This window comes from Muscardinus avellanarius, assembly GCF_963383645.1.
Source record: "Muscardinus avellanarius genome assembly, chromosome: 3".
NCBI lineage: Eukaryota > Metazoa > Chordata > Mammalia > Rodentia > Gliridae > Muscardinus > Muscardinus avellanarius.
The window spans coordinates 139,720,287-139,741,532 of NC_137788.1; the positions used below are offsets into that span (position 1 = coordinate 139,720,287).

General features: G+C 42.9%; 1 protein-coding gene across 1 annotated transcript; it reads left to right on the forward strand.

Moving 5' to 3' along the window:
- Nucleotides 1-19,906: 19,906 nt before the first annotated feature.
- Nucleotides 19,907-21,016, forward strand: LOC308260984 (spermine synthase-like; the record flags this gene model as incomplete). Its single annotated transcript, XM_080692676.1, is given in 2 exon segments — nucleotides 19,907-20,260; nucleotides 20,264-21,016. Coding segments are annotated over 2 exon segments (1,098 nt in total). The 5' UTR covers nucleotides 19,907-19,915.
- Between the last annotated feature and the right edge of the window lie 230 nt (nucleotides 21,017-21,246).

The window sequence follows — 21,246 nt, forward strand, 5'->3', positions numbered from 1 at the left end:
AGAGGAAAATTTATAGCACTGAGTGCTCACATAAGAAAAACAGAAAATCTTCAAATAAATAGCCTTATGACACACCTCAAAGCCCTTGAAAAGCAGGAACAATTGGACCCCAAAGCCAGCAGAAGACGGGAAATTATTAAAATTAGAGCAGAAATTAACGAAATAGAGAATAAAAAAACAATACAGAAAATCAACAAAACCAAAAGCTGGTTTCTTGAAAAAATTAACAAGATTGATAAACCACTAGCCAACCTAACTAAAAAAAAGAGAGAATCAACCCAAATTATGAAGATAAGGGATGAAAAAGGAGACATTACTACTGACAGCGTAGAAATCCAGAGGATTATCAGAAACTACTTTGAAAAACTATACTCCAACAAAATGGAAAATCTAGAGGAAATCGACAACTTCCTAGATAAATACAACCTTCCTAAACTGAGTCAAGAAGATACAGAACACTTAAACCAACCAATAACAATCAAAGAGATTGAAATAGCAATAAAGAGCTTACCATCAAAGAAAAGCCCAGGACCAGATGGTTTCCCAAGTGAATTCTATAAAACCTTTATAGGAGAACTAATCCCAATACTACTCAAACTATTTCGGGAAATAGAAAAAACCGGGACTCTCCCAAATACATTCTATGAAGCCAACATCACACTAATACCCAAACCGAATAAAGACAGTTCAAGGAAGGAAAACTACAGGCCTATATCTCTGATGAACTTGGATGCAAAACTATTAAACAAAATACTAGCAACACGCATTCAAAACCACATCAAGAAAATCATTCACCATGACCAGGTAGGGTTCATCCCAGGGATGCAAGGCTGGTTCAATATACGAAAAACAATCCATGTAATTCATCATATAAACAGAATCAAAGACAAAAACCACATGATCATCTCAATAGATGCTGAAAAAGCATTTGATAAAATTCAACATCCATTTATGATAAAAACACTGCAGAGAATTGGAATAGAAGGAACATATCTCAACATTATTAAGGCAATCTACAATAAGCCCACTGCCAACATCATATTAAATGGGGAAAAACTTCAAGAATTTCCCCTAAAAACTGGAACGAGACAAGGATGTCCACTATCACCACTTCTCTTCAATATAGTACTAGAGACTCTAGCCAGAGCAATAAGGCAAGAAAAGGAAATCAAAGGAGTACAAATAGGAAAAGAAGAACTTAAGCTTTCACTATTTGCAGATGACATGATACTATACTTAGAAAACCCAACAAACTCAACCAAAAGGCTTATAGAACTGATCAACAAATTCAGCAAGGTATCTGGATACAAAATCAATCTTAAAAAATCAGAAGCTTTCCTGTACACCAACCATAAATCCACTGAAAAAGAAATTCAGAAAACACTTCCACTCAGGATCTCCCACAAAAAAATAAAATACCTAGGAATAAACTTGACCAAGGAAGTAAAAGATCTCTACAAAGAAAATTATAAAACACTGAAAAAAGAAATCGAAGAAGATCTTAGAAGATGGAAAGACCTTCCATGTTCATGGATTGGCAGAATTAATATCATTAAAATGGCCATCCTCCCAAAAGTGATCTACAGATTTAATGCAATGCCCATTAAACTACCAAGATCATTCCTCACAGACATAGAAAAATCAGTCCTTAAATTTATCTGGAATAACAAAAAGCCCAGAATAGCCAAGGTAGTTCTCAGCAACAAAAACCACGCAGGAGGAATCACAATACCTGACTTTAAACTATACTACAAAGCCATTGTAATAAAAACAGCATGGTACTGGCAAAAGAACAGATATATAGACCAATGGAGCAGAATAGAAGACACAGAAACAAGTCCACACACTTTCAGCCAATTGATTTTTGACAAAGGGGCCAAAAACATACACTGGAAAAAAGATAGCCTCTTCAACAAATGGTGTTGGCAAAATTGGTTAACCATATGCAGAAAATTGGATGTTAATCCCACTTTTTCACCCTGTACAAAAGTCAACTCACGATGGATCAAAGACTTGGAAATTAAACCAGAGACCTTGAAGCTCCTTGAAGAGGGCATAGGTCCAACACTACAACACATAGGTACAGACAAACATTTCCTCAACAAGACCCCAAAGGCACAACAAATTAAAAGGAGAATCAATACATGGGATTGCATGAAACTGAAGAGCTTCTGTTCAGCAAAGGAAACTATCAAGAATCTCAATCGAGAGCCAACAGAATGGGAGAAGATTTTTTCCACCTACACCACCGATAGAGGACTAATATCTAGAATATACAGAGAACTCAAGAAACTCAACACTAAGAAAACAAAGCATCCAATAACAAAATGGGCAAATGAACTAAATAGACACTTCACAAAAGAAGAAATTCAAATGGCCAATAAATGCATGAAAAAATGCTCAACATCACTGGCAATCAGAGAGATGCAAATCAAAACTACCCTGAGATTTCACCTAACTCCAACTAGAATGGCCATCATTCAAAACACAAACAACAACAGATGCTGGCGAGGATGTGGAGAAGTGGGAACTCTAAGACATTGTTGGTGGGATTGCAAATTAGTGCAACCACTTTGGAAAACAGTATGGAGAATCCTCAGAAGAATGGGAACAAATCTTCCATTTGATCCAGCAATACCACTGTTGGGTATCTACCCAAAAGAAAAGAAACCAAACTACCAAACTAATGCATGTGTATCTATGTTCATAGCTGCACAATTCACCATAGCCAAACTATGGAAGCAGCCAAGATGTCCATCAACAGATGAATGGATTACAAAACTGTGGGATATGTACACAATGGAATTTTACTCAGCCATCAAAAAAAACTCAATTACACCATTTTCAGGGAAATGGATGGAACTGGAGGACATTATGCTAAGTGAGATCAGTCAGGCACAAAAAATAAGAAATCAGATGCTTTCCCTAATATGTGAGAGTTAGGGAGAAATGGGTCATAGGAGGAACTCTTGGAAGAGGATCAGTAACTTTTAACTCTGTTTACATTGTCTTTGGATATACAATATTTTTTTTTATTTTTTAGGGAGTTTATTTACTCTTTTGTTGCCTGTGCCATTGAAATCATATCCAAGAAATCACTTCCAATTTCAATGTTGTGAGGTTTTATGACCCAGATTTTCTTCTAAAAGCTTATAGTATTAAGATTTATATTTAGGTCTTTTATCTATTTTGAGTTAATATTTGTATATGTGTTAGGTAAGGGTCCAATTTTATTCTTTTTCATTTATTATTATTTTTCAACAATATTTAGTTAAAAGACTAGTATTTCCTCCACCAAAAGTTCATGGAAACCTTGTCAAAAATAACTTGACAATGTATGGAAGAATTTATCTCTAGGCTTTTAATTAGCTCCAATGGTTTATATATCTGCCTTTATAACAGTACTACACTGTTTCAATTATTGTAGCTTTATATGGTTTGAAATCAGAAAATATACATCTTCTAGCTTTGTTCTTCTTTGAGACTGTTTTGGGTATCTAGAGTCCATATTCCATATCAGGATAGATTTTTTTTCTGAAAAATAAATAAATAAATGTATGATAGTTTCACCTAAAAAAAAAAAAATATTCTCTGGTAAGAAAGAAAGCAAAAAGAAATATTGAAATGTTATCTTTAAGTCATCAAAAGTTTGGTACCAGACAAATGAAACTGTTATGTGAGATTATCAATGTTAATATTGTATAAATTGCTATAATACTGGATGTCAACCAGTAAGCCAAGCGTGGGAAGGAGGGATGGGGAGGGAATGGGGTGGGGATCGGGTAGGGGCTAACTGGGCGAGATGTGCATGTATGTCCACAAAAGTATTTTCTTTATACCACTATGATGTATGAATACATTGCACCAATAAAAAATAAATTAATAAAAAAAAAAAAAAAAAAAAAAAAAAAAAAAAAAAAAAAAAAAAAAAAAAAAAAAAAAAAAATAAAATTAAAAATGATAATCTCACATAACAGTTTCATTTGTCTGATATCAAGCTTTTGATGACTTAAAGATAACGTTTCAATATTTCTTTTTGCTTTCTTTCTTACCAGAGAATATTTTTTTCTATTTTTTAGGTGAAACTATCATATATTTATATATTTATTTTTCAGAAAAAAATCTATCCTAATATGGAATATGGACTCTAGGTACCCAAAACGATCTTGAAAAAGAACAAAGCTAGAAGATATATATTTTCTGATTTTAAACCATATAAAGCTACAATAATTGAAACAGTGTAGTACTATTCTAAAGGCAGATATATAAACCATTGGAGTTAAATAAAAGCCTAGAGCTAAATTCTTCCCTATATTGTCAAGTTATTTTTGACAAGGTTTCCACGGACATTTGGTGGTGGAAATATTACTTTTAGCTAAATATTGTTAAAAAATAATAATTACATGGAAAAGAATAAAATTGGACCCTTACCTAATCCCATATACAAATATTAACTCAAAATAGATAATAGACCTAAATATAAATCTTAAGACTATAAACTTTTAGGAGAAAATCTGGGTCATTAAACCTCACAACAATGAAATTGGCAGTGATTTTTTGGTTATGATTTCAATGGCACAGGCAACAGAGGAGTATACAAACTCCCTAAAAAATAAAAAAAAATTGTATATCCAAAGATAATGTAAACAGAGTTAACAGTTATTGATAGAATGGGATAAAATATTTCCAATTGCTATATCTGAAGGTATATTAATATTCCAACTAGAAATCCTAAAAATTAACAACAATAAAGGCAAACAATACCCTTTAGAGATAGGTAAAAGACTAACATAAATAATGAATCTCCACAGATAACCAATCTTAGTTGTCTGTTGGATGGAAACTCTTGTTTCTCTGGTTCTGATGTGTGTTACCTATTTCTTCTTTGTAGTTAATCTCTTTGAGTATTTTCTCTAGTGCTGGTTTTGAAGACATAAATTCCTTCAGTTTCTGTTTGTCATGGAAGCTTCTTATTTCTCCATCTAATTTGATAGAAAGTTTTGCTGGGTAGGAAATTTTTGGCTGGAAGTTGTTTTCTTTCAGAACTGGGAATATGTTACTCCAAGCCCTTCTGGCTCTCATGACTTGGTTAGGGAAGTCTGGAGTGATTCTAATTGGTTTGCCTCTGAATGTCACTTGGCCCTTTGCTTTTGTTGCCTTTAAGATTCTCTGCTTGGCTTCCACATTGGTCATTTTGACAATTATGTGGCGTGGGGATCCTCTTCTCTGATCCTGTCTAAAGGGAGTTCTATAAGTTTCCTGGACCTGTGTATCGACCTCTTGCTCTCTGTCTGGAAAATTTTCTGCTATTACTTCCTTGAAGAGATTGTTGATCCCTTTGGTTTCACTTTCTTTCCCCTCCTCTATTCCAATTATTCTTAGGTTAGCTCTCTTCAAATGGGCCCATATTTCTTCAATATCAGATTCCTGCTGTTGGATATTTTTTTCTAGATTAGAAACTATGCGTTCATTTTTGGATTGCTCATCTTCTAAGAGCGAGATTCTGTTCTCCATGTGTTCTAATCGGTTGTTTGTGCTTTGAATTGAGGCCTTTACTTCATTAATTGCATCCTTTATCTCTTTTTGGCTCTCTCTGAGTTCTTTTCGAAGCACCTCTATTATTTCTACAGTTATTTTCCTGATTTGATCTTCTAGAAATCTCTGATTTTCTGTTTTATCGGGTTCTGATGTTGTGGGGTTGTGGGCATTCATTGCTCCAGTATTATTCCTCTTTCCCATGATTTCTGATGTTTGTGCCTTCTCTGGGTTCTTCCCTTGGGTCACTATGACTTCACTTAAGGTGTTCTGGATCTCGAGTCAGTAGTATCTCAGACCCCACTACTCCTTTACTGGGTTTTATCACAGAGTCTCCGACCCAGAGAGTCAATAGAGGCTGCTTTAGACTGTGGGGGGGTGCCAGGTTGCATGTTCTCCTATGGTGTGATATCTCTGCCACCACCCCTCCCCCACTGGGTCAAGACCCTGGGAGTACAGTACTGGGATTTCTCCTCTGTGGCCCGCAATTTGACTCACTGTTCTTGAGTACGCAGATGTAGCTGTACTGGCCTCGCTGAATTCGCTGCTGCTGCCGCTGGTGGCAATATGGCGCCGCTGCTACGCCCTCGGCTGTGGGGCTGGTGTTTTTCTTCTTGGTTTTGATTTCCACTCTGAATCCCTGCAGCCTGTGCTGAGCTCGGCCACTGGGAGCTTTAGATGCTCTCTGTGCGGAGAAATCCCGCCTGGCTGTTCCGCAGTGGCTCACCTCGGCTTGCTGTAGCCGTCCCGTGAATTCGCCGCTGCAGCCGGCAGTATGGCGCTGCTGCCGCGTCTGCCGTGTCCTCGGGCGTGAGGCCGGTGTATCTCCTCTGTGGCTCTGTTCTCAGCCCGCTTTCTCTCTGGAGCCTGGTGATTTTTTGTTTCACTGGTGATGGTGTTTTCTGGCTATGAAAGGCGCTGATTTTGTGGTAATGGAGATTTGTTGTTAGCGGGGCTCTTAAGCCCCGCTTTTCTCGGTCGCCATCTTCCCGGAAGTCTCTTGCTACCTTTCTTATTTGGTCTCAGTCAGACACTCAACCTTCCTTTTGCTTCGAATTTTTTCAAACTTTTATCCAGATCACCTCCCCCTTTGGCTGGGCCCCTCCTAGGAAAACCAGAACCTTGAGAGTCTGCTCTTGCTTGGTGTCTAGAACAGGGTTGTCAGGGGAGGGGTTGGTATTTGTAACTCTCAGGGGATAGAAATCACAAACCAGAACTTATACAAGGTTACAAAATAAAGCTGGGCATTGTGGTGCAGGTTTATAATATCAATACTTGGGAGGCTGAGATAGGAGGACAGCAAGTTTGCTGCCAGTCTTGCTATAGAGACCCTGTTTCAAAATAAAGAACAAAAAATAGGACTGGGGGTATAGCTCAGAGGTAGAATGACCCAGCGTTCAATCCCCAGTTCGTACACACACACACACACACACACACACACACACGTTACAAAAATTGGAGGTTACTTAAATTAAGCTAGTCCTTTGATACAAAAGACTTAATTAGATTCTTACACTGCTGTCCAGCATCTACAGAAGAGCCAACCCCTGAAGGGTTGAATGAGCAGAGGAGAGCAGCCTCAGGAAGCTGAAACCTGAGGGAGATACTGGAGGCAACATTCAAACCCATAGATGGAGCCAGGCATGGAAGCGCAGGTTTGTAATCCCTGTACATGTGAGACAGGAGGACTGCAGACTTGAGGCTAGCCTCAGCAACTTAGGCGGGCTGGTAATTTAGTAAGATACCTTGTTTCAGAATTAAAAAAATAAAAAGGACCAGGGGTGTAGCTCAGAGGTAGAACCCCCTGAGTTCAATCTCCAGTAACACACACACACACACACACACACACACACACACACACACACACACTCCTTTGTAATGTCAAAGGATGAAATTATAGCAGTTAAAGATCTCAGTGGGTTTTATGTTGGTTTCTAGAATCCTGCAGCATGTTATTCCATAAAATAGAACGAGCCTTCGATGGGGTGAGCAGAAGAGAAATGAGAAACATCAACAAAAAGAGAAACAGAAGAAAGAACAAAACGCAGACTGGTCATTTCAAAATCGCGTCTCCCGTAGGCAGGGACAGAACAATGGAAAAGGAAGTCCGCGGTTAGCCTCGGGTTATGTCCAGGCACTTTGTGTGCGCGCGGGGATTAAGGCAGAAGGAACTTCATTATCAAGCTATCCGAAAACGGCTTGTTTAAGGAAATTTGGCTGTGTTGCCTCATTTTTTTCTGGTTTCTTGAAAAGTCAGATAAAAGGCTTAGTTTCGGTTGAGTAACGCGGAATTTTAGCCTGGGTGACTACGTTTTGATTTTTGGTCTGCTCTGTTGGGGCCCACTGCAGGAGCCTTGTCCAAAGTAAAGGTCTCCTGTGATTTTCATTTATTGATAATAAACTGGTAAATGTGTTTCCCTGAGTTCTAAGAGGTGCTGTGGCAAAACAATTAAATTGAAAGAGAGGACCGTGGGAGCCTCGATTTATACCTTAGGTCAGAAACACAGGTAAAACAACCTGTACTTGGGAGGCAGAGAGACTGGAGGGTCGCAGGTCCAAGGCCAACCTCAGAAATTTAGTGAGACTCTCTGCAACTTAGCAATATCCTGTTTCAAAACAAAATAAATAAATAAATAATTAATTAATTAATAAATAAATAAAGGCTGGGGGTATATAGAGTTCAAAGAAAACAAAAAGCCACCCAGAGCTTGCCACTGGCCGCAGAAGTTGCTGGGGTGGGTAGTGCAGCGGGAGTCTTGTGGGGCTGAATCCACAACCTTTGGGGTCTGACACTATCTCCAGATAGACAGTTGTAGGATTCAGTGAATTAGAAGACATCTAGCTGGTGTTCACTACAGGAGTGCTTTCTTACTTAGTGTACAGGGAAAACTGTAATATCAGCCTGCTTCTGACCCTGGCAGCTAATAGATGGTCTGTTTCAAAGCTTGTTGTAGAAAGCCAGGTCCCCAGAGACAAGAGACAGTGGGCAGAGTTGGAAAGCAGGTTGCTTTATTCACTCGTGAAGGCTCATAAGCAAAGCTTCGGGTCTGAGTCGGAACACTGAACATACAAGTTCTTTTATACATTTGGTCACCTAGTTGAGGAGGGGAGGGGTAAGCGTGAGAGCTATGTTACCTAGCGAGAGACAGAGGTGGGATGCGGTTAGTGATGTGTCAGTCAGTTCTGTGTCTTATCTCAGAGGCGGTCTAGGGAGGCTCTGCTCATTTATATCTGAGGGAGCCTGTGCCAGTTCAAACGTCTCAGTTGTCTAGGGTGACCCTGCTTTGTTTGTGCCTGAGGGGGCCAGTGCTGTGTCTTATCTCCTGAGCTGTCTGCTTGTTAATGTCAAGGGAAAACATAATTCCATGGAGAGTCCTGAGGACTCAGGTTTGGGGAAGGGAAACTCACCCCAGGACCTTGGAGTCCTTGGCTTCCACAGCAGTACATGCCAGTTAGAGACAAAGAGGTCTTATTTAGGAAAAGTGGGGATACATATTCAAGGGAGAATGTGGGCCGTCTCAAAAAAAGGCCCTCGGGGCCTTTAAAATCCCCTTTAATAGGGGAGCCTGAGAGGAGGTGGCTGGAGACGCGTGGCAGGGGTGGGGTGGCAGTCTCCTTTCACTGAATCCTCAGGTTCGTGCCATTTCATTGGCGGGTGCTGGGTGATGCCCCGGCCTGACAAATGGTGAGACTTCCTTTGGGCTTTTTGTTTGTCAAGCATCCCAGGAAGATTAGGTGTGAAGACAGGCCATTGTGATTAGAAAGGAGAAGTCTACTGAGGGGCTTTGCCTAAGGAAAAGAACAGGCCAGAGGGGACATTATGGCTTTTTTTGTGTGTGGATTGAACCCAGGGGCATTCTACTTCCAAACGACAGCCCCAGCTCTATTTTTTTAGTTTTTATTTTGCAACAGGGTTTTATTAAGTTGCAGAAGGCCTCACTAAGTAGGCTGCGGTTCTCCTGTCTCACCGACCCAAGTACTGGGATTCCAAGCATATGCCACAATGCCCGGCTTGGGACATTATGATTTAAAGTGTGGCCTATTAAGGGATTTTGCCCAAGAAAGCGCAGACCCTGTAAGGCGAATTTAAGGATTATAAAGTTTCTAGATTTTAAAACTATATTTTCCCTTTCCTTCACAATTTGTCTTCTACCTAACATACATTTTATTTCTCCTATCCTACCTCATTAACATCTGAGGGCAACTGTGAAGAATCTTCCTCCTCCTCCTCCTCCTCCTCCTCCTCCTCCTCCTCCTCCTCCTCTTACTCCTCTTACTCTTCCTCCCCCTCCTCCTCCGTCTTCCTCTTCTTCTTTTTGTGACACTGGGTATTGAACTCAGGGGCATTCCACCTCCAAGCTACACCCCCAGCCCTATTTTATTTTTGTTTTGAAACAGAGTCTGACTAGGTTGATGAGAGTCTCATTACTTGCTGAGGCTGTCCTCGAACTTGCCATCCTCCTGTCTCAGCCTCCCAGGTACTGGTATTTCAGCCTGTACCACCACAGGTGGCTTATTCTTCTGTTTTATTTCTAAGCTTCTGACCTAGCTGGGCTTCTGCTAAAGCGGACATTTTTCCTCCCCTCTTTTCCTCCTGTACCTTGCCTTCTCCCCTTGTTAACAAGTAACAGGCTCTAATCAGTTTACTGAGCAAAGGAATGAAGACCGGGTACCTGGCACCTGTCAGTCTGAGAATAAACCAACTCAAGCCCACTTAGACATGAATCATGTCCCTTCTGACAAGCCCAAGTGGCCCTGAAGAGCTAGCTCTTAGAAGGGACTTCATTCCTTTGTTTCAGGAGAATCCAGGGTTTGATTCTGAACTCTTAAGTTCCCTGGCTCTCTCTGGTTTACTATTTCTTTTTCCTTCTTCCCAAAGACTTGTTCCAATGATTTGATTTGGCAAATTGGGGCAGGTGCCAGAATTTGATTTGAAAACCCCAAACATATTTGTTGTCACAAGTATGAAAGTAGAGTGGAAAACTGAGTTTGTTTTTCCTGCTTAGCACAGCACAGCTTTCAGGATATGGAGTGTTTCTTTAGTAATGCAGCCCTCACCCACGAGAAGGCAAAGGATTCCTCCTCTGCTTCCCCATCAACTGCGCCGTCTGTGCATACACGGGGACTGCCCACTGGCTCCCAGATGGTACCCAGACACAGGACCAGCTTGACTCTCCTACTCCCAAGTTCTCCCTCTTTTTTCCCCAGTATTGGAGATTGAACCCAGGGGCATTTTATCTCTGACCTTTACCTCAACTCTTTTGACTTTTTTTTTTTTTTTTTTTTTTTTTTTTTAGCAGGGTGATATCACTAAGTTGCTCAGGGTCTAGCTAAATTGCTGAGGCTGGCCTCAAACCTGCAATCCTTTGGTCTCAGCCTCCCATGGAATTACAGGTGTGCAGCACCAAGTCTGGCTCATTCTCTTGCTCTCTCTCTCTCTCTCTCTCTTTATTTATTTATTTTTTTCAGTACTGGGGATGGAACCCAGGGGCATTCTACCTCTGAGCTACACCCCCAGCCCTATTTTTATTCTTTATTTTAAAACAGTGGTTCGCTGAGTTGCAGAGGGCCTCACTAAGTAGTAGCTGAGTTTGTCCTTGAACCACGATCCTCCTGTCTCAGACTCCCAAATGCTGGGATTACAAGCGTGCGCCACCATGCCTGGCTTGAGTGTGTTTTGAAGTCAGGTATGATAACATCTCCAGCTCTGTTTTTGCTCAGAACTGCTTTGGCTGTTTGAGGGCTTTCAGGGTTCCTTATGAATTTTGTGATTATTTTTCTAGTTATAGGAAGAATGTTACTGATATTTTGATAGGAATTGCATTGAATCTGTAGATTGCTTTGGGTAGTATGGTTTTTTTTTTCTTCCTATTTTATATTTTATTTGGAAACAGGGTCTCACTAAGTAGCTGAGGCTGACTTTGAACTTGTGTGATCCTCCTGTCTTAGCCTCCCAAGCGGAGGGGTTACAAGTGTGCACCACCACGCCCGGCAGTATGGTGTTTTAATAATAGATAAATCAATAGATTTATAATAGATTTATATAGATTTATAATAGACAGTTCAATCCCCAGAACTCCAAAAATAAATAAAAATATAAATGTTGATGGATTGGTGCCACTGCCTCGTCTTCCTCGGCGTCTGCGCGTGTGACCCTGCGCACATGACGTGGCACATGCTTAAAGAAAGCAAGCCCTGAGGGGACGTTGTCCCTGGCCAGAGTACTTCTTGCTCTTAGATATTCTTTTATAAGCTATTGTTCTTTTGGTAATGATTCTATACTAATGGCTCCAGTGATGAAAAACGGGGTCCCAAAAAATCAGGACTGTGGGAGAAACTGAGTCCGTGGAAGATAAATTTTCTAGTAATATGTCTGGGCCTTTAGATGCCCCCTGCCTTGCTCCAAGCTATAATAAAATCTAGTCAGAGTTTAAGCTCTGTGAAAGCATTCAAGCTGCAGTGATTACAATGCAGGGTTCCTCTCTATCTTTGACCTTCATTCTGATCATTAACCTATAGTAAAAGCCTAAAGAGTCAACAGAGGCCATTAGCCCTAAAAACTGCAAGAAAGACAACCGGTGCCTCTGTTTACCTCCTCTCCTTGTGATCTGGCCTGGATATAGGAAAGATAAACTTTGTGTGTGACTTCAAAGCAGCCTAGTTGATGAGCAACCGATACTGCCCAATACAATAGAGCCGAGGGCCAGGAAGATTCTTGACCCTTGCACCTAGTACGTGCACTGCCCAGAGACAAAGAGGCACCACCTGGCTAAGGAATATGTATGTCAGGATAAAAGACAGGTATAATAAGTGTGCAGATATAAAGTTTTGATGGAGATAAAGAAAGAAAATCTTGTGAGAATAAGAAAGTATTTTGTGTGAAGTAAAGTTTATCCTAAGATTGTCCCAAAATGGGAAAGAAAGGACCAGGACAAAAAAGCAGAAGGTTAAAAGCAAAGTTGCAGAAGGATTGTGGTATGAAGATAGATTGTTAAAAGAGGAATAGGTTTCTAATAAGCCTACTGCTTGTGTGTTCCCAAGAAGAAAGTGTTCAGCAGCAGGTAGAGGCTAGAGGAGTACATCTGACAATTAAATCTAAAAACTTCATGTTGCTTTTTGGGCCCTATCTGCTAAACTGTACTGTTGAGTGTTGTTTCATAGAATTGAAGCTTTCAGTCATCAGATGGTATTGCAGACAGAATCTGGCAGACATCCTTCACAATCCTCTGGATCGTCATACACGGCACGGATTCCCCCATGCCAACTACATGCATGAAAGCTGGAACCTCCAACTTCGTCCCCATCCAGCTCAAAGAAGTTACTAGATAGAGGAGGACATGGACAGACCCTAAGGAACGGAGAGGGTTAAAGGAGTTTCTAAACACCAGATTCTCCAAAAGACTCTGGGTGTGACTTTTATCATTTCCAGAATTTGTCCCCTAAGACCCACTTGCAGGGTCAGGGGGCTGATCTCAATCACAAAGACCTGTGATGTCACAGGCCTTACTTTTGTCTTATTTATGGTTGGTGTTTTACATGTCCTTCACTCTATACTTCACTATTGTTCTTTGGTATTTACACCTCTTCTACTAGGAATCTCACTGGAAGGGTTCAAATCTTGATTTTGGAAAATAAACTGGGTCAATTGCACAAGAGACAGTTGTCCATGTCCAGTCATTTCAGATTTCTTTCTCCCAAGCCCCCGGGGACAAATCCCCACGTTTAGCATTGTGAACGGGGACTTGAAGGAGTTTTATTTGATAAGGGAGAGGAATCGCTGCAGAAAAGCCTCTGCAGAACTACAACCGAAGCCTTTGCCCCACCTTCTGAGAACCCTGGTCCCAAACGGGTTTCAGTGCTCCGACCAAGCTCAGTCCATTGCAGATTGGTATTAAAAAAAAAAAAAAGGTCAGGCATGGTGGGACATGCTTGTAATCCCAGTACTTGGGAGGCTGAGACAGGAGGATCACAGGTTTGTGGCCAGCCTCAGCTGCATAGTGAGGCCCTCTGCAATTTAGTGAGACCCTGTTTCAAAATAAAGAATAAAAAATTGGGCTGTAGATGTAGTTCGAAGATAGAATTCCCCTGGGTTCAATCCCCAGTGCCACACACACACAAAAGTTTTAAAAAGAAAAAAATATTGTTTTAACATATATAAGTATCTGCATAGTCTATGTAATGTATAAATGTATATTATAAGACATAACTTTTAATGAAAAACTGAGACATGCAAATGAGGCAGGATAAAAAAAATAAAGATAGGGAGAAAGGAGAAAGAAGGGAAGGGGCTGTAGCTTTAATACTAAAAACTCCAGTTACCCTCCCTTCACTCCCACGCCTGTTTTCCTCCAGCCCTAAATTCTTAAAAGGTACAATCCATCTTAGAGTACTGTAAGTTCTATTAATTAGTGCCTTTATACTCTGTTAGCTTACAGAATGTACTTTTACACTAATTAAAAGAAGCTTAGAGAGAGAGATGGTTAGAGACCATGATATGGATATTGTCCAGATACTATACTAGATAAGGTCAACCTGGAGATTCTGAAATGGACCAGACCACCATGGCCAGCTCTGTGAGCCACAATCCAAAGAAGAAAGTCAATTAAGTTGATGCCACCCACCTATCTCTCATGCTTGCTATTTACAAAGTTTTCTTTTTTGTGGTTACTGGGGATTGAACAGGGCAGGGTGTGTGGGGACTCCAACATTGAGTTACACCCCAGCCCTATTTTATTTTGAAACAGGATCTCTTGCTAAGTTGCCAAGGCTAACCTTGAACCTGTGACCCTCCTGTCTCAGCCTCCTAAGTACTGAGATTACAGGCATGTGCTGCTATGCCTGACTTACAGTTTTCTTTAATAGAAGAAGCCTGAGACAAGCCGGGCATGGTGGTGGCACACTCTTGTAATCCCAGCATTTGGGAGGCTGAGACAGGAGGATTGTGGTTTGTGGACAGCCTCAGCTACTTAGGACTTTTGCAACTCAATGAGACCCTGTTTCAAAATAAAGAATAAAAAATTGGGTTAGGGGTGTAGTAGCTCAGAGGTAGAATGTCCCTGGGTTTCATTCCCAGTATTAAAAAAAAAAAAAAAGAAAGAAAGAAAAAGAAAAACTGAAAAGAAAAGAAAAACAAAGGAATAAGAAGAAGCCTGAGACCCCAAAGTATGTTTCACTCCCGCCCCCTCTTTTGTGGTACTAAGGATGAAAACCAGGGGCATTCTACCTTGAGCTACACCCTCAGCCCTATTTTTAAATTTTTATTTTGAAACAGGGTCTCACTAAGTTGCAGAGGGCCTCACTAAATAATTGAGGCTGGTTTTGAATCCATGGTCCTCCAATCTCAGGCTCCCAAGTACTGGAATTACAAGCATGGGCCACCACGCCCAGCTCACATCTACTCTTGAGTACTTGCACTCCTTTCCCTCTGAGTGGGGAGCTGCTCTATTGGCCCCTTTCCTCAACAAATCTCCTTTCTTTCTTGATTAAGTCTCTATTTCTGCCTTTTTTGATGCATCTTGAAATTTCTCTCTGAAGTGTTAATCAAGAACTTGCCATGCAGGCAGTCGTACATGCCTGTATTACCAGTACTTGGGAGCTGAAACAGGAGGATCTCAGGCTGTATGTAGGTCAATCTCAGCAATTTAGCAAGACTTTGTTTCAAAATAAAAATAGGGATGGGGCTCAGGTGAAACTTGTAGAGTGCCCCTGGGTCCATTACCCAGTACCATTAAAAAGAAAAAGTAAAGAAAGAAAAAAAGAATTGAGAGTGGTGGCACACACTTGTAATCCCAGTAGTTGGGAGGCTGAGACAGAAGGATCACGACCATCAGGGCTGTGATCTAGAGCTGGGTGTGGTGGCACACGTTTGTAACCCCAGTACTTAGGAGGCTGAGACAGGAGGATCTCAGGTTCTCAGCCAGACTCAGCTACTTATTGAGTCCCTCTGCAACTTAGTAAGACCCTATTTCAAAATAAAGAATAAAGCCGGGCGTGGTGGCCCACGCTTGTAATCCCTGCGCTTGGGAGGCAGAGACAGGAGGATCACACAGGTTTGAAGCCAGCCACGTGCGCTGGCTTAGGAGACCCTGTTTCCAAATTTAAAAAAATGTAAAAATAGGTCTGGGAGTGTAGCCCGGAAGTAGAAGGGCTTCCAGGAACCCCAGTACCACAAAAAAAAAAAATAAATAAATAAATAAATAAATAAATAAATAAAATAAAAAGAATAAAAAATAGAGCTGGTGGTGTAGCTAGGAGGTAGAATGACCTCTTCTTTAAGCACTGACATGTGAGTCAATGAAATTTGAGAAAAGGGCAGGGATGAGGACTGTCTGTTCCATTCCGATGCTATAAAAAAATGCCTTGGACTAAGTAACTTTTTGTGTGTGTGTGTGGTACTGGGGATGGAACCCAGGGGCATTGTACTTCCGAGGGACACCCCCAGCCCTAATTTTTTTAGTCTTTTTATTTTTGAAACAGGGTCTCACTGAGTTGTGAAGGGCCTCGCTAAGTAGCTGAGACTGTCTGCGAACTGCAATCTCTGGTCTCAGCCTCCCTAATGCCACCACAGCCAGCTATGATTGCTTTTTGTTTGTTTGTTTTTGGTACTGAGGATTGAACCCAAAGGCATTTTACCTCCAACCTCCAACCCCAGCCTGATTTTATTTTTTATTTGGAAACAGGGTCTCACTTGTTTGCTGAGAGCCTTGCTTAGTTGCTGAGGCTGTCCTCAAACCTGTGATCCTCCAGTCTCAGTCTCCAGAGTACTGGGATTACAAGTGTGCAATACCACACCCAGCTGCCTGGGTCATTTAGGAGCAGTATATATTTATTGCTCATATTATGGAGGAGATGAAACCCACGACCAAAAGCAGCTTTGATGTCTAGTGAGGACAAGTCTATCTTTCCAAGATGGCACCTTGTTGCATCCAGCAGAAGGAAGGAATGCCGTGTTGCCACAGGGGAGAAGATACAGACAGGCAAAAAGGGCCCAGCTAGCTCCCTCCAGGCCTTTTATAAAGCACTAATCCCATTCACAAGGGCGGAGCCTTCCTGGCCTCATCACTCCTAAACGCCCAACCTCTTCAGACTGGTGCTCAGGGAATTAAGGTTCAGCACGAATATTGGAAGGGACGCAAATACTCAAACCATTGCAGAGACTTTGGGGAAAGTTTCTTCTCTCTCTCTCTCTCTATCTCTCTCTCTCTCTGTCTCTGTCTCTGTCTCTCTCTCTTTCATTGGTATCTATTCATTATAAAGAATAGTATTTATTTATTTATTTTTAATTTATTTTTATTGGTGCATTGTAATCATACATCACATTGGAATATAAGACTTGAAAGGATATACAAGCACACATCATCCAATTAGCCCTCATCCAGTCCCCATCCCTTTCCTTCCCCCTCCCTCAATCCCATGCTTGTTTGGTGATTAACTTTGATACATATGTTTATGTACCTCCTGCTTTTTAAAGAGGCTCCATCCTCCCCTATTCCATACCCTCTGATTGGTCACCTTAGTTGCTTCACTATAGGGCCCTTTCTATAGCTTGACCACTTCCTGTTGCCCCTTTCCTCCTAGTTATTGCTGATTAGAGGAAGCATCTGGTTTTAATTTTCTGCGATATTTCTCTGTGCATGCCGCGTTGCAAATACTGATCCCACTCTTGACGGCCCCAGTTGTGGCCTGGCTACCCGGTGGACTGATCCAGACCTCGCTGGCTCAAGCAGCGGCCTTGCCTCATGGGAGGCCCCGGTTCTGGTCTCGCTGGCCCCGACACTGGCTTAACCCCTCAGCTGGCTCTGATCCCGGCCTCGGAGGCCCCAGCACCGGCCTTCCTCATGGCAGGCTCTGATGTTAGCCAATGGCCCCGGCATTGGCCTAACCCCTCGGCAGGCTCTGATCCAGGCCTCGGAGGCCTCAGTAGCAGCCTTGCCTCATGGAAGGCTCCGATGCCGGCCAGTGGCCCCGGCACCGGCCTAACCTCCCAGCAGGTTCTGATCCCAGCCTCGCTGGCCCCAGCACCGGCCTAACTCCTCGGCAGGCTCCAATCCCGGCCTTGGAGGCCCCAGCACCGGCCTTGCCTCATGGCAGACTCCGATCCCGGCCTCACTGGCCCCAGCACTGGCCTAACCCCTCAGCAGGCTCCGATCCCGGCCTCGGAGGCCTCAATAGCGGCCTTGCCTCATGGCAGGCTCCGATGCCGGCCGTTGGCCCCAGCACCGGCCTAACCCCTCGGCAGGCTCCAAGCACTGGCCTTGCCTCACGGCAGGCTCCGATCCCTGCCTCGCTGGCCCCAGCACCGGCCTAACCCCTTGGCAGGTTCCGATCCTGGCCTCAGAGGCCTCAATAGCGGCCTTGCCTCACAGAAGGCTCTGATGCTGGCCAGTGGCCTCGGCACCGGCCTAACCCCTCAGCAGGCTCTGATCCCGGCTTCGGAGGCCCCAACACCGGCCTTGCCTCGCAGCAGGCTTTGATCTCGGCTTCGCTGGCCCCAGCACCAGCCTAACCCCTCGGCAGGCTCTGATCCTGGCCTCAGAGGCCTCAATAATGGCCTTGCCTCACGGAAGGCTCCGATGTTGGCCGTTGGCCCCAGCACCGGCCTAACCCCTCGGCAGGCTCCGATCCCGACCTCGGAGGCCCCAGCACCGGCCTTGCCTCACGGCAGGCTCTGATCCCAGCTTTGCTGTGTCCATCACCGGCCTCACCCCTCGGCAAGCTCTAATCCGAGCACCCTCTTCGCCCAACTATTTGTCCCACATTCTCGAGGGTGCGTGGTGGTGGTAGCATTCTGCCTCTGGGGTCATTACTTCAAAGGTTCCAGGTGTAATGCTTCAGATCTCTGCCTCCCCTGAGTACTGGCCACTGCCATTGCCACTGCCTCCACCATTTCAAATCTTTCCCCAAGTTCTTTTTCCACTCTAAATGTTGTCCAGTCTTCCTAAGCATGCGCGACGATAGCATTCAACCTTTGGTGTAATTTCTCCAAAAAAAAAAAAAAAATAATAAATAAGGTTGGTAGGCTCCGATTTCTGCTTCTCCTGAATACAAGTCTCCACCGCCAACGCGGAGACCGCTTTCAGCACCGCCTTTCTCCTTGGTCTCTGCTAAAGTCTCTCTCCTTACAGGTGATGTCCAAACAGTCCTCCTTAGCGGGGAATTTTTCCAATAGTTCCAGTTCATTTGGATAAGTTTTGTCTGCATCTCCAGTATCCTGGCATCTGCCACCTCCTTGACCCCTCTCCGATATTTTCCTTTTTTCTTTTCCTTTTTTCCAGGGTCCTTCTGGGTGGAAAGGGGGTCGCCTAGGGGTGCCCCGCCAGTGCCTGCCCACCCGCTCAGGGTCGGGGCCAGGGGGCCCCAGTATTTATTTATTTGATACTGGGTTAAAGTGACTAATGTTCATATTCTAGGCAGCAGGATCAGACATGCAGAAATCTTGCTTACTGAATGGCCTCCCGGCTCCATTTTGTAAAGGTCTTCCAGTGTTGCTTTCATTGTGGTCTCCTCTCCTCTCCCCTCCTCCTTTCTCCTTCTTTCTTTCTTTTCTCTCTTTCCCTTTTTCTTCCATTTGTGATACTGGGATTTTTTTTGTGTGTGTGATACTGGGGTTCCTGGAAGCCCTTCTACCTCCGGGCTACACTCCCAGACCTATTTATACTTTTTTATTTTTGGAAACAGTGTCTCTCAAGCCAGCATGGCTGGCTTCAAACCTGCACGATCCTCCTGTCTCCGCCTCCCAAGCGCAGGGATTACAAGCGTGCGCCACCACGCCTGGCAAGATACTGGGAATTGAATCCAGAGGCATCCTACCCCAGCCCTTTTCATTTTTTATTTTGCAACATGGTTTTGCTAAGTTGCTGAGAGCCTCTCTTAGTTGCTGGTCCTGGCCTTAAACCTGTCATCCTCTTGTCTCAATGTACCAAATGCTGGGATTACAGGCATGTACCATCATGTCTGGCTTTCATATCTGTAACATTGAAATTGAGTCGGGAGTTGCAAGGAAGGAAAATCCAGCTAAAGTGTGAGACTAAGCACCTTATTTGCACTCCTGGGTCAGGTATTTCCACCAATATTGGGAAACCTACTGGTCAGCAGAGTCACACCTAAGAGAAGAAGTGAGAGTATTTAATTTTTAAATTTTTACTCATTTGTTGCGGTACTGAGAATGGAACCCAGGGGCATTCTACCTCTGAGTCACACCCCCGGCCCTATTTTTTTTTTTTTAGAGAATTTAAATGAGTTTATTAAAAAGATAGAAATACAGATGACAGTTCCAACCCCGTGCCATTCAGGAATGGCATGGGGGTGGTGGTTCAAATGAATTCACCCCCTATTTTTTTCTTTATTTTAAAACAGGGTCCGCCCAGGGCCTCACCGCACTATGGCAGCAGCACGGCACAGCACGCTCGACTTCATGCTCGGCGCCAAAGCTAATGGCGAGACCATTCTAAAAGGCCTCCAGTCCATTTTCCAGGAGCAGGGGATGGCAGAGTCAGTGCACACCTGGCAGGACCATGGCTACTTAGCAACATACACAAACAAAAATGGCAGCTTTGCCAATTTGAGGATTTATCCGCATGGATTGGTGTTACTGGACCTTCAGAGTTATGACAGTGATGCACAGGGCAAAGAAGAGATCGACAGTCTTTTGAACAAAGTAGAAGAAAGAATGAAAGAATTGAGTCAGGACAGTACTGGGCGGGTGAAGCGATTACCACCCATACTTTGAGGAGGGGCCATCGACAGATATTGGCCCACTGCTGATGGACGCCTGGTTGAGTATGACATAGATGAAGTGGCATATGATGAAGATTCGCCTTATCAAAACATTAAAGTTCTGCACTCAAAGCAGTTTGGAAATATTCTCATCCTTAGCGGGGATGTTAATTTGGCAGAGAGTGATCTGGCATATACCCGGGCCATCATGGGCAGTGGCAAAGAAGATTGTACCGGCAAAGACGTACTAATTCTGGGAGGTGGAGACGGGGGCATATTATGTGAGATAGTCAAACTGAAACCAAAGAAGGTCACTATGGTAGAGATTGACCAAATGGTGATTGATGGATGTAAGAAATACATGAGAAAAACATGTGGTGACGTCTTAGACAATCTTAAAGGAGACTGCTATCAGGTTCTAATAGAAGACTGTATTCCAGTGCTGAAGAGGTATGCCAAAGAAGGGAGAGTGTTTGATTCTGTGATTAATGATTTGACAGCTGTTCCAATCTCCACATCTCCAGAAGAAGATTCCACATGGGAGTTTCTCAGGCTGATTCTTGACCTCTCAATGAAAGTATTGAAACAGGATGGGAAATATTTTACACAGGGGAACTGCGTCAATTTGACGGAAGCCTTGTTGCTCTATGAAGAACAGCTTGGGCGCCTCTACTGTCCTGTGGAGTTTTCAAAGGAGATCGTCTGTGTTCCTTCATACTTGGAATTGTGGGTATTTTACACTGTTTGGAAGAAAGCTAAGCCTTGAAGAGGAATGTCCCCTTTCATGTGTGCTTCAGCTAGCCTTTCCTGACCTCCACATGCTGTACATGACATCGAAACCAGTTAGGCAATTGATTGTGAATTCCTTCAAGTTTTCTTTTTTAATTATTATTTTTAATTTAAAAAATCAAATGGAAAATGTATATTTTGATGAGCTAGGGTGTTTATTTTGAAATTCAGCTGAAGGGCAGTTAGACAGTACAGCAAAGACTGCAA